Genomic DNA, 14,824 nt, shown 5'->3' with positions numbered 1-14,824 from the left:
AGTTAGGGCATGTTTTACCTATGTACCTTCTCATTTTTTTAAAATTGAGGGGTTGCCTTACAGAGTGCTGTGGGAAAAAATGTAATGAAAGTAATTCTGAATTAGCACAATTGTAGAATGATACAACCAACAACTGATCAATGTAAACTTGAACGGTCTTAGGCAAGTCATTTTATGTTTGTTCAAAGGCAAGAGAGACTTCAGGTAATTTATAAAAAGTCCCAAGTGCTAGTGGAATGAGGCAAAGAACAAGGTTTCTGAAAACGAATCCTCTAAAAGTGATCTGGTTTGGGTCACTCATTCATGGAATGAAAATTTGAAAGGGCTTAGAGGAAACCCTTCTTCCAAGAGAGTCTCAAACTTATAACACTCACTTTTTATGGGACTTATGAGATTAAGGGTGAAGGTAAATGATTCCACCTGCTGAGAAAGCTGCTCTTGGTCGATGACAGTTGGTCTGCATCCTGAGTTGCACCTGTTGTCCCCCACTGGACCACGATCTCAGTGCCAAAAGGGAAGCACTTCTTCTTGAGGCCAAAGAACATGACTCTGGAGGTTGTGTTCATTTGTGAGGGCACTGGGTAGCTTAAAACAACAGAAATTTATTGTCTTACAGTTCTGGAGGCTGGCAGTCCAAAATCAAGGTGTCTTTGGGCTTGGTGCCCTCTGGGGGTTCTGAGGGAAGGTCTGTTCCATGCCTCTCTCTTACCTTCTGGTGATGGTCGGCAATTCTTGGTGCTCCTAAGCTTGTAGACACCTCACAGTCTCTGCCTCTGTCATCAGATGGTGTTCTTGTATATCTGTCTGTCTGTCTCTTCTCCTTTTCATATAAGGACACCAGCCTTAGCGGATTAAGGTTCACCCTAAAGATCTCATCTTAACTTGATTGTATTTGCAAATACCTCATTTCCAAATAAGGTCACCTTCAGAAGTATTAGGGATCAGGGCTTCAATATATCTTTTGGGGGAACACAATTTAATGCACAACCAAAGGACATAAATTCCAAAAGGCACCTCCTCTGTTTGATGACTATCACCGGTTTAACTCCAAAATTCAGGTGGGCTGTTTCCCTTTTGGCACTGACTTCTAGATTTCTAGGCTGTATCTAATGCTGATAATTGATATCCCCAAACTCTGAGTCTCTGTTGTAACCTATCGGCTTGAATTTTGATCTGAATTGTTTTCTGCCTCAGTCACTTTATCTCTTAGAACTGATCTTATTGCAGTCCGTGTCTTTATTGACATAAGCATGTATTAAACAGAAGTCTAACAATGAAGCAATTTCAGAAATAGCAGAGCAAATCCTATATAAGATGACCTCCTGAGATTTAAATTATGGAAAATTATGGGTATTAATATGTGAAGAGTCATTTCTGACTAAAAGATGGAGAGTGGCTTCAAGTGGAGTTGAGTAACATCAAAGGCTTCCAGTAAATACCACTTCCCAAACCCCAGTTGCTAATGATTTGTAGTTTCTTTAGGGTATTGAGCCTCTGGCCCCTGGGCAGCTCAGTGTTTCCTGGAGCAGCAGGAATCCTGGATCTCATGACTCCAACTGCCTGAGATTCCCAGCTGTTGATCCAATGTGTTGTGCAAACATCACTTTCTAACATGCCACAATGGAAAAAAAGGTTGGGTAGTCCTATAGTAAATAGTGGTGACATACTTAAAAACATTAAGAATCTTCCAGTAACTAGTGGTCTGTCTGGAAGCTTAGAATATGATAAGCCTAAGAAGAAAGGATTGACAATTCATCCTCACTTCTTTAGCTGTCATTCACTGCTCATGTCTTAGAACCCAACTTCCACCTGAGTGCCTGAGCCCTACTGTCATCACCATCGCTTACCACCTCCTTACTGCTAATATCATCACCATTTTTTTATTTTTAAAGTTTATTTATTTATTTTGAGAGAGAGAGAGAGAGAGAGAGAGAGGGAGAACGCATGAGGGGGGAGGGATAGAGAGAGAGGAAGAGAGAATTCCAAGCAGGCTCTACACTGTCAGTGGAGAGCCCAACATGGGGCTCGAGCTCATGAAACCATGAGATCATGACCTGAGCTTAACTGACTGAGCCACCCAGGTAATCCTACCATTTTTTCATTAAAAACTTTTTTTTAAAGTTGTGATAAAAATACATAACATAAAATGTACCATCTTACTCATTTTTAAGGTACAGTTCAGCAGTGTTAACTACATTCACTTGTTGTGCAAAAGATCTCTAGGACTTTTTCATCTTGCATAATTATAACTCTATAGCCATTGAATGACAACTACCCTCTGCCCCCTCCCCCTGGCTCCTTGCAACCACTAGTCTGCTTTCTGTTTCTATGAACAAGTGTACTCCAGGAACCTCACAGAAGTGGAATCATACAGTATTTCTCTTTTTGTCACTGGCTTAAGTCACTGAGCCTAATGTTTTCAACGTTCATCCATGTGTAACATGTGTCAGAATTTCCTTCCTTTTTTAAGGCTGAATAATATTCCACTCTATGTATACACAACACATTTTCATTATTCATTCATATGCTAATGGGCATTTGAGTTGCTTCCACCTCTTGGCTATTGTGAATAATGCTGCAGTAAACATGGGCTTGCAAATATCTCTTCGAGACCCTGCTTTCGATTCTTTTGGATATATACCCAGAAGTGGTATTCCTGGATCATATCTATTTTAATTTTTTGAAGGACTTCATACTGTTTTCCACCGTGGGTACACATTCTCAGCAATAGGGTATACGTGTTCCAATTGCTCCATTTCCTTGCCAATGTTTTTTTTTATTTTCTAGCTTTTTAATAGGGCCATCTTAATGGGTGTGAGGTGGAATCTCATTGTGGTTTTGATGATTAGTGATGCTAAGAATCTTTTCATATGGTTTGTGGACATTCTTATATGTTCTTTGGAGAAATGTCTATCCAAATCCTTTGCTACTTGTTTTGTTGTTGAGTTGTAGAATTCTTTATATATGTGGATATTAACCCCTTTTCAAATACATGATTTGCACATATTTTCTACCATTCCAGACAGTGCCTTTTCACTATGTTGATTATTTCCTTTGATTCACAAATGTTTTTAAGTTTGATGAAGTCCCGTTTGTCTATTTTTGCTTTTATTATGTGTACTTTTGATGTCATATCCAAGAAATTATTGCCAGTTTCAATGTCATTAAACTTTTTTGCAATGTTGTCTTCCAGGAGTTTTATAGTTGTAGGTCTTACATTAAGTTCTTTCATCAATTTTGAGTCAATTTTTGTATATAGTGTAAGGTAAGGATCCAGTTTGCATGTGGACATCCAGTTTTCCTCATTGTGTGGTTTTGACATCCTTGTTGAAGATCATTTGACCATAGATATGAAGGTTTATTTCTGGACTGTCTTTCTTCTGTTCCACTGATACATGTCTGTCATTATGTCAGTACCATGTTGTTTGATTACTGTAGCTTGGTCATATATTTTAAGATTAAGGAACATGAGGCTTCAATTTAGTTTGTCTTGTTTGGGGACCTTTGAGGTGTCACAGGAATTTTAGGATTTTGTTTTTCTGTTTCTGCAAAAAAGTACATTGGGATTTGGATAAGGATCACACTGAATCTGTGGATAACTTTGGGTGGTATGAACATTTTAATAATATTCAATCTTCCAATCCATGAACACAGATGTTTTTCAATTATTTGTATTTTCTGTAATTTCTTTCAGCAATGTTTTGTCATTTTCAGTGTAGAAATCTTTTACCTCCTTGGTTAAGTTTATTCCTCAGTATTTTATTCTTCCTGATGTTATTATAAGTAGGAGTGTTTTCTATAATGACAACTTTTGACCTCTCTGAAGTCTTTCACATTGTTAACCATGACCTCCTTCTTGAAACATTTTTACCTTTGAATTTGACAACAAACAGATTCTGGATTTTGCTCCTATGTTTTGGGCTGTGACTTCTTGTTCATATTTTAGGCTCTTCCTCCTTGGCTTATATGATTCATTTGTTGTTCCTCAGGAGACTTTCTTCCCCTGGTAAACTCAGAACTTCTAAAGGCTCAAATTACCACTAGCATGTTGACTCTTGCTCTTACCCAATACCTATTTCAGTCCCAATATTCTATCTAAGCTTTAAACCTTCTAGCTACTCATAGAAATTGTCTCATAAATATCTCCTAGGCATCTCATGGAAAATATGACCAGCCTCTGTCCTCCAAAATAAAACAAACAAAACCCCATTTCTTCCTTCTCCTGTGATCTCTGTCTTGGCACACCTTGGACAATCTAGAAACCTGGGTTACACCTTGGTCTCCTGCCTTTGCTCTGCTCTTACTTCGACTGGTCACCAAATCCTACCCACTGTATTTTCTCCTCTGTATTCCACCACCTCTGTATGTTCCCTGGTCTCAGTTTCATTTAGTTGAGGCCACGATCACTGTCTGACTCAGGAATGGTGCTCTTATCATTAGGTCCCTTCAGTCTATTCCCCATGCTGATGTTGGAATGTAGGGAACATTATGTCACTCTTGGGCTTAAATGCCCTCAGGATAATACCTAAATGCTCAGCACCGCTCACAACTTTTCACCTGCAATTTCCTGCTTACTTTTCCAGCTTACCATTTCTCCCTTGATCAACACTTGAGTCAGTGAACACAGTGAACTTCAAGTGACCTCCAAAAAAACACTATGCTTTTTCTTGCCAAAAGAAAAAGCTTGCTGTTCTTTTGGTCCTGAGTGCCCTTCCTCATGCCACTTTCTCCTAACCCCCTTCACCTGGATAGGCATTGCTTGACCATCAGAGTTTAGTCTACACCATACTTGTGAGAAAATGTCTCTGATCTCATCATCAAAATTGGGTATGGCTCCTATGTGCTCCCCAAGTCCCTCATAACATCTATTTACATGTCACTTTCTTCCACCACCTCACAAGTGACTTAAGGCAGGAACAGTATCTTGGTCATCATTATGTTCCTTGGCCCTAACATAATGTTTGAAGCATAATAGGTGAGTACTCAGATCTCAGGATTACGAAGTGAGTAGATACAGTGTCTGAGCAGTGACCTCCTATCTATAAAAGGGATACCTCATACAATCTTAGCCTGATGCCATTACATATTTGAATCACACAGCCCTCCTCCCTCACCACCCCCCATACCAATTCCTGGCTTATTATGCTATGTTCTGATTATGATTTGACCTTCAGTGTATACACCCACAGTGAGAGAATATGCTAATCCATAGATGTAAGTACATCATCTAACCCACTTTCTAGACTCACATCTCATAATGAATGAATGAACTGGTTCTCCGAGCAGGCATCATGACGTCCTTTGGTGAGGACATTGGATTAGAGTGAGAGAGCCCAGGTCATTTCCACTTACAAACTGTATGAAATTAGGCAAGAAATATACTCCTTTGAGTGTTAGTTTCTGTGTCTGTAATCTCCAGCATAAAATGCAATAATTTAACATGCAGTACCTTGCACGAGGTAGTTTTCAGTATGTGATATTTACCAGCACAGCAGTTATGTCTCTCTTTTATGTTACACTTGTTTAAACAAATTTACTCATGGACCCAAAACCAGGAAGACTGAAGGCCTGACCCAGATCAGGAGACAGCAACCAGTGCTGAGCCGAATCGCACACTCCCCAGTACCCTATCTCCATGCAACTGCCCTCCATCTGGAAGGACCTCAGTATGGACACAAGGCAGACATGAAAAGGAAAGCGCCCAGGTAAGGCTAACGAGAAACATGACCCCAGAGCTCACATTTTAAAGAGAATATGTTTTTTTTTTTAAATCACACTTATACGAGAGAAAAGCTCCTCTACACGTCCATCCCCACTATGCAGTGGACATCACCAAAGACCAAACATCATCAAGTTTGAACCAGAATTCAAATGAGACTTGATACCACACTGGGAAACAGTTTTGATTTCAGAGGATGGAATTTAATCTAAATAGACTATTATACTTCCCCTTCCAATGATTCTTTCCCTGAGGCTTCTCTGTGGGCTTTTTGCCCCCTCACAGTTGAATGAATTTTATACTGCTTGAAAGAAAGCCCTTTATATCTGTCTTGCACTGAATTTGCAAAAATCATTAAAGCTGTGAGGAGCCTCCCCATTTTCAAAGTTTGCAAAAACTCCACCTACAACCTCTAGTGTCTTTGCTGCACCACCGAGGATCAAAGTCATCGTCTCTTGGAACTACTGTTCAGAGGACAGCATTGGGTCAAGGAGATTTTTAGCTTCTATGCAAACTGATTTGGCTTCTCAGCAGCCCAATTACACATTCATGGACAACCCCATTTCTAGTCAATTTTCTGGTCTTATATAGAAAACCATTACATGTCTATATCTTTATTTATATCTATACCTGTATCTGTATCTGTATCTGCATCTGTATCTATCTCCATCTCCAGGGTCTGGGCTGAGGTTCAGGGTAGTGATAAGAAAAGCATGGTCTCTATTTAATTAGGTATGGGAGCTATGAAAGGATCGTTACTGCTATATTGCTTCCAGGAATCGGTTGCGTCTTATATGCAACACACAGGGAAAGCAAAAAATGAGTTTCATATGGAGCATCACTGTCATGACTTTTTAGAACATTATTTATTTTGAAGAGGGAAAAAATAAAGCTACCTTAGTGGCTATCAAGGCACAATGTTGGTGATACCGCGGAGAGGAGGTGTGGTGGGAATGGGTACTTACATTAGAGCCTCTCCAAATGTGTCCCCAAGGGGCCCTTTTAGTATATTGCTCTGAATTCTATTTAAAAAAAGACACTTTTCTGTTTCAAAATACCTTTATTAAGTAATAAATAATTCAATGCTTTCTCCTTTCCCTTAAAAGAAGGCATATAGGGGGGACACCTGGGTGGCTCAGTCAGTTGAGCATCCAACTCTTGATTTTGGCTCAGGTCATGATCTCATGGCTCATGAGATCAAGTCCCAAGTCGGGTTCTGCACTGACAGTGTGGAGCCTGCTTGGGATTCTCTCTCTCCCTCTCTGTCCCTTCCACTTCTCAAAATAAATAAATAAACTTAAAAAAAATGAAGGCATTTATGAAGAGACTTCAGAGCATTAGCATTAGGGAAGCTTCACTGCCACCTAGAATTTGATTTGCAGATTTCCAACTAAAAGTATTAAAGTTGGCATTTGAGTTAGCACATCTGGTCTTACATTGGGTGCACACACAACTCTCTTTCGGCTTCCTCAAGTGTTAAAAATGGTGGTTGGCTCCATACTTTCTCCTGAAGAGTTCTCCTGAAGATGGTCCCTAAGTGGAAGCCACTGTCTCAAAGTCCAAGGAGGTGACCAGAAAGTCATGGGGAAAAGAGATCTAGGATGCTTGTACTTGAGAAGAATGTGATTCTAGGATTCCACCAACAGTTGGTTGTGTTGACTTGCCTTCCCTGAGCTTCTCCCTGAAGGGTTCTGGTGTCCTTTGCCATCTGACAATTTGACTTTATCACTTTCCTAACTCAGGGTTTGGCCCCATTGCTCCCCCTTCATCCCTGTGTTATATTCATAATCTGTGTTCTTTCCTTTGATTTCATATCTTGAATGATTTTCTAGTGCCTTACTTTACTTCTTCCTTCTTCTCTTCTGTTCTAGTTTCTTCACCGTACCTTTTAGCTTTCTCCTACCCTGTCCACCTTCAAGGTCATATTTCCTCTCCCAAGCATGAGAACAGACTTTGTCTTTCTAATAGCTTTGTCTAGTGTTTCATATTTAACCTCTGTATGTTAGAGGTGACTCACACTTGTTTCTATTACTCTTGAAAAATGTCTAGGAACCGGCATTTACATTTTAACACAATTGTTTTTTGACCACAATCAGAATAAAACACATTAAAAATCTCTAGAGGCATCGCTGAAATGTAATATGCTGCAAGCACACTGTGTCTGTGTCTAAATAGGATCGCTACTCCAGAAGGTCACTGAGAGAAGAGGTGCCTTGGGCAGAGTCTGCCATCACGTGTACCGAGTGGTAAGCCTCTGAGCTCTTACCTGCTGCAAAAGTCCTAACTCCTGTGGCTCCGATTAGATCGTCTGCTTTCCCAGGGGAAACAAAGAACTATTTTGGGTAGTTTTAATGACTGGGTTGCTTGATTCACTTCCATTCCTCAGAAAACTGCCCCTCACACCAAGTTATTTCATGAATATATATTGATGTTTCTGCCATCTAAAACATGATTATTTATAGACGAGTAATTAACATTCCACAACAGGCATGACTCATGTTTGGCATTGATACAGCTTTCCTGTGACTCAGTCATGGAGCCTAGGCTTTAGGTCTGAATTGCCTAGGTTCAAATCCTAACTCTGTCATGTATTCTCTGTGTGACCTTAGGCAAGTTCCTTAACTTCTCTGTGCCTTAGTTTCCCCATCTGTAAGATGGATATATTAATAATACCTACATCACATGGTTGCCATGAAACTTCAATAAATGAACATACACAGCACCTGGAACTGAAAGTGTCGGACAAATGTTACTATAGCTATAGGAACCTACAGATTAGTGGCAGAAAGGATAAATGATGAAAAAAGGTTTGTACTGAACAAAGGCAGATTATGGAGTATGTATGCTTTCTGGAACTTAAAACATTAAGAAAATCAAACATTTTTTACAGCTTCCCCATTCTATTCTCTATCTGGGAATAGTAAAAATAGAGTATAGGAATTTAAACCCTTGAAGGCTGAGGCTACACACAGAAAACGAAATGGGGATTTCAGGGAACATTTGTAATGGAGTTCTGTAAGAAGCTTTGAAAAACAGGCTACCATTTCAGGTATTCACATAATTACATGCACGTGTGTGTGAAAGTACATACAAGTGTGTGTACATTGCGGGGGGTGTGTGGGTGTACGTGAGTGTATTCTTGAAACTATGTAAATGAGCCTCATCTCAAAGACCAAGATGACTGGAAATAAGGGGGGGTATAAAAATGATGTAATTTGTAGAAAGTAATGAAACACAAATATTCTTATAAAAAATGGAAGAAAACAGTAAACATTTTAGTTTAGTGCGATAATCTTTGGTCCACAGCAATTAGTGTACAAATTAATTGATAAATTTAATAGGTATGTAGTGTTAGTCCAGTCATGGCCAAAGAACAATGTGAAAAGTACTAATGAAAATGAGTTTGCCGTTTTGTTTATGGTTGGGATTTTCAATGCTCAAATATCTCTAAATATTCAAAGAAGATACTTCGAATTGTAGGGTGGTACAATCCAATAATTAGCTCTGATGTATAGGATTTCCAGAAATACAGAGCATTACTAATATATAGCAAGTGATTAAACAAAAACCATTTTATAACTAATGATAGATCCTAAAGCAAAGCCCCGTCTACTTTACTAAAACTGTATAAACTAAGAAGAAAGTCAGATGTCAGTTAAAATCCTGATTTTTTTATTGTTGGTTTTTCACTTGGGGTCAGATAAAATGTGTATATATATATATATATATATATAACCTATATATAATATGCAAAAATATTAGTAGGTTTGAATTTTACTGCAAAAATATTAGTAGGATTGAATTCACAAACTTGAAAAGAAATTGTCTAGAGATTTATTTTACTTCTTTCTAGTAAAAAATGTGGGCTGGAATTATATGGCATTTTAATTGGCCAATGGTTATTTAAAACCATATTGAACCTGGCTGTAGCACCAATTTGAAGAAAATAAAATAGTTTTCATTTTATCTATAGACTACACATATTTATGTCCTCAGAAAGAGGACATTAAAAATCTATGTATAGTAAGCATTGTACACAGGAAAATCCACATCTAAATACCAGACTAAGGTGGCTATCCAACAGCAGATTTTCACTGGTTATGTCTAATGATATGGGTCAGTTTTCACTTTTGAACTCACTAATTACATGTTTCTTCAATAACTAGAAGCTGCATAAAGCATTTGCATCAGTGGCAGAAGAGAAGTTCCCAACTCTCATTTGAATAATCTGTCACTGTTGCTGCAAACTGAAAAGATCTGGAAGAAATCATTTCCACTATGCCCAGAGGGCCATTTTGCTTGTGTAGCTGAAGCACAGGAAAACACTTAAATCCTTCCTTGATATGCTCACAGTGGGCATCCTTTCTATCAAATATATATATATTTTTCTTTTGTTGACTACCCTTGGTTAGAAGAACAGACTTTGGAGATAAACAAAAGTAAAAGGATGAAATGCCTAAAGTGATTTTAGGATATGCAAATGACAAGGGAACCTTTTAAATAGGTTCTGTCTTTGCTTTCGTTAAAGAAAAAATAAAACCCAGGGCACCTGGGTGGCTCAGTCGACAACTGTCTGACTTCGGCTCAGGTCATGATCTCGTAGTTTGTGGGTTTGAGCCCGGTGTCAGGCTCTGTGCTGACAGCTTGGAGCCTGGAGCCTGCTTCAGATTCTGTGTCTCCTTCTCTCCCTGCCCCTCCCCTGCTTGTGCTCTGTCTCTCTCTCTCAAAAATGAACATTAAACATAAAAAAAAAAAGACAAGTCAGATGCAATTTGAAAATTCTGAATGTATAGGGCCTTCTTATAATTCCAGGTAAGACTTGTTTTCTAGCCTTAGTTTTTCATTAACATCTCAATTATTATTCTTGCAGTGCTGGGGAGCGTGATCCAAGAATATCTTACCTCCCTCCTCAGGCAAGGAAAAGAAGAGCAAAGATAAACTATTGGACTGCATCAAACTAAAAGGTTTCTGCATGGCAAAAGGAATCATCAACAAAATGAAAAGGCAACTTACTGAATGGGAAAAGATATTTGCAAATGATCCATCCAATAAGGGGTTTAATATAAAATATATAAAGAACTTATACAACTCAACATCCCCCAAAACCGAACAATCTGGTTAAAAAATGGCCAGAGAAACTGAATAGACATTTTTCCAAAGAAGACATCTAGGTGGCCAGCTCATGAAAAGATGCGGCACATCACTCATCATCAAGGACATGCACAATGAGATATCACCTCACACCTGTCAGAATGGTTAACGTAAAAAAAAAAAAAACACAAGAAACAACAAAGTTGGAAAAAATGAACCCTTATGTACTGTTTTTGGGAATGCAAACTGGTGCGGCCACTCTGGAAAACAGTATGGAGGTTCCTCAAGAAATTGAAAATAGAATTACCATATGATCCAGTAATTCCACTACTGGGTATTTTCCCAAAGAAAACACAAACACTAATTTGAAAAGATGTACGCACCCCTATGGTTACTGCAGCACTATTTACAATAGCTAAAATATGGGAGCAATCCAACTGTCCATCGATAGATGAATGGATACAGAAGAGGTGGTATATATATACAATGGAATATTACTTAGGTACAAAAATGGATGAGATCTTGCCATTTGTGACAATATGGATGTAGCTAGAGGGTATTATGCTAAGTGAAATAAGTCATACAGGGAAAGACAAATACCATATGATTTCACTTATACGCAGAAGCTAAAAAACAAAACAAATGAACAAACAAAAAAACCCCCAGAAATAGATTCATAAATACAGAGAACAAACTGGTGGTTGCTGGGGCAGGGGGGGGGGAGGGCAAAGTTAATAAAGGAGATTTAGAGGTACAAACTTCCTGTTATAAAATAAATAAGCCATGAAGATAAAAGTAGAGCATAGGGAATATGTTCAATAATACTGTAATAACTTTGTATGGTGACAGATGGTAACTACACTTGTGGTGAGCATTGCATAATATATAGAATTGTTGAACCACTTTGTTGCACACCTGAAACGAATACAACATTGTATGCCAACTATATTGCAATAAAAAAGAATATCTTATCCACTGACCTTCACTCACACCAACTCTACTTTTCAAAGGGTCTCTACTCTTTGATAGAACCATATGTGTATGCCAAGCATCTTCCATGTAACAGAAACTAGGAGAATGGTCCATCATGCCTGTCATCTTTCTGCCATCAGCCATATAACCTTCACACATTTTCATTTACATTTTTGGGGTATGATTATCAATGCCATAACATCCAATCTGTTTTTATACATAACTGGGCACACAGTTGATCATTTATTCTATTCCATTTCTTATAATGACTATGGGCACCCAGACTAAATTCTCTTTTAGTGTCTAGAGGTCAGGCAAGTTGATGCTTAATATTTTTATGATGATGTTCAAGAGTATTACACACAATTATGCAAAATGGCAATCTGGCCCTGAAGCATTTCATTCTCAAACAACCTTTATGTGATGACAGAAGGGCAACAGTCACCAGTCCAATTTCCTATACTATGTGCATCTTACTTTTACTCAAAAGAGTAATTTAAAAATATTCCTAGGATAATTCTAGAGCCAAGAAAACTTTTTTTTTGTGGATAACGGATAAAAGTCAAACACAAGAAAATTCTCCCAACATAGACTGCCTTAATTTATTAAACTATTTTTCTTACTTTAAAGCTAGCTCTATTTATAACATTATCTGTAAGCACATATTTTACCCTTATTTTTTTAAATTCAGAGTTAAAGAATTCCCCATACATTACTTACTTGTTTAAGCTTCTTAAGATCTTCATCAAGTTCTAAGTTGTCCAAAATAACAGCAACAAACAAACTCAGGAGGATCTATAAAATGGTTAAATAACAATGAAAAAACCCACATGCCGTAAGTATCAAAATACTATATATATATATATATATATATGCTATAGAATTTCTGCCTAAAAAATACACTATATAGAATGCATTAAATGAAAAATGAACATGTAGTTGTGAAGCACTGCATAAGAATTTTAAGGTATTTATCATGAATATGTTAAAGGCAATGCATATGCTAACTGAAATAATATAAAATATTATTTTGTTTTATGAAACCAATTTAAAATGGAAATTGAGAATTATTTTTTTATAACTCAACAGTCCCACTTCTGAGACTATATCCAAGGAAATAATTTGGAGTATTAATAAAAAGCTTTATATACAAAGGTGCTTGACAGACAGATAATACAATTATACAGGTCTCTATTACAAAAATCACACAACCATTAAAAATTCCCATTGTGGTAGGTGGTCTCTAAGAGGACCCCCTGGTGTTCACACTCTTGTGAGCCTCCTCCCAAGCTGAATATGGTTGGTCTATTGAATATGTTATGGAAATGATTGTGTGCGATTTATTAATAAGACCAGGTGATGAAAGACATTGTGGGTTTCAGTTTACTCTTTGTTGGATCACTCACTCTGGTGGAAGCCAGGTACCATGTTATGAGGACACACAAGCAGCCTAAAGAGGTCCATGTGGTGATAAACTGAAGCCTCCCACCATGTGAGTGATCCATCTTGGAAACTGGTCCTCCAGCTCTTGTCAAGTTGTTCAACTGCAGCCCCATCAACATCTTGACTCCAAACTCATGAGACATTCCGAGCTAGAATCACTCAGTTCAGCCTGTTCCAGATTCCTGACCCATAGAAAAAGTGAGAAATAAATGTTTATTGCTGTAAGCTCTTAAATTGTTCATAACTTATTATACAGCAATAAATAACTAATGCACTCATGAATTTTAATAGTATTGAAAAAATGCTCACATTACAACATTAAATAACAGTATACATGGTAGAAGTGCAACAAGAAACAAAGAAGAACAATAGAGAAAATGCCAGAAGGAGGCACTTTAGAGATGTTAATGATGCCTGCTTTTGTGAAAAACAGTCTTTCCCCTTTTCTTTGTATTTCACCACATTGCACAAACTTTAAAAAAAAGCATACGCTTCTTTTTTGGAATGGGTAATTAAAGTAAAAGAAAGCAACAAAAAAGTAGAATTTTTAAAAATATTTAATATTTAGTCCCTTTTCAAGTTTGAATTCTCTAAAGTTCCACATTCATTTGATAATCTTTTTCATCCCTAATTTATGTTCCTCCTTTCAATTTCCCTCTTAAGAAATTATTCCCATCTGTTAATATTGGAGGGTTAAGCAAGAAGGTAAAAAAGTTAAGGCAATTCAGTCATGACTTTTAAGTACCAGAGAGATTTATTATGCAAAATTTAATAGCTAGCTCTTTTCCAAGTTCCATGGGTATATAACAAGGAGAAAAAAGCTTCAAAATATTATTAAATTTTGACAGTGTATGCTTGGCTTGGGAGAAGTGCCAATATATTTCTGTTTAAAAGCCATGTCCTTTGGGATCCTACCAGAACTTAAAGAAGATACAGAATCATCTAGATGACAGATTTTTACTGATGTCTCCATGTCTGCCACACCATGGGCATCTGGGCACAGATATATTAGTCTTTCTCTAACCAGACATTATTCTCAACAGGACCATTCATAGTTCCCTTGAAGTGTAGTCCCCTTGCCTGACCTTGATATTCTCATCAACAGCAATATCAGAGGAGGAATCTACCTTCCCCTACAATCTCACTCCAAATTCAGAGATGTCCACCAGAGGGTCTCCTGCCTCGAGGAAGTGCCATCCTTCACCATTTCTATTTCTCATCAGGCACTTATGCAGGCGCTGCTGGGTCTAATTTAACCAGTTTTCCTATCTCCCCACTAAAGGACAAACACGAATCTAAAAAGAAAAAAAATTTCTTCCATGATAAAAGTGACTGTTCTCCTTCCTTTTCTTAGAGCATTTCCTTTAGAAAACATGACTTTGTAGATTCTTCGCCTCCCCCTTTGATGTATACACAGCACTTATTTTACAACCCAAGAATGGTTTTCTTGGGAGGGGGGTGACCTTTTTGATATATAAACACTAGCCAAACAGCACCCTATCTATCATTCCCTTCTCCCTTCTTCTGGGGCAGGGCAGGGGGGCGGGGAGCGATGGGAGTGTCACTTAGCAACCTGGCTCCACGTTCCAAAAGTACCTA

The 14,824-nt window shown here is 37.9% G+C and overlaps 1 protein-coding gene across 8 annotated transcripts in view; it reads right to left on the bottom strand.

The window, feature by feature from the left end:
- The window catches only part of NALCN (sodium leak channel, non-selective), a 333,612-nt gene that overhangs the window by 110,527 nt on the left and 208,261 nt on the right, over positions 1–14,824 (bottom strand). For all 8 annotated transcript variants that reach the window (XM_058743569.1, XM_058743534.1, XM_058743516.1 and 5 more), the window contains one exon: positions 12,503–12,577. In XM_058743569.1, the coding sequence (XP_058599552.1) occupies positions 12,503–12,577 (75 nt within the window). The remainder of the gene's footprint in view (positions 1–12,502; positions 12,578–14,824) is intronic.

Source organism: Neofelis nebulosa, chromosome 1 (genome assembly GCF_028018385.1).
Source record: "Neofelis nebulosa isolate mNeoNeb1 chromosome 1, mNeoNeb1.pri, whole genome shotgun sequence".
NCBI lineage: Eukaryota > Metazoa > Chordata > Mammalia > Carnivora > Felidae > Neofelis > Neofelis nebulosa.
The sequence above is the reverse complement of the archived record's forward strand: the minus strand, read 5'-3'. Positions and strand labels throughout refer to the sequence as shown.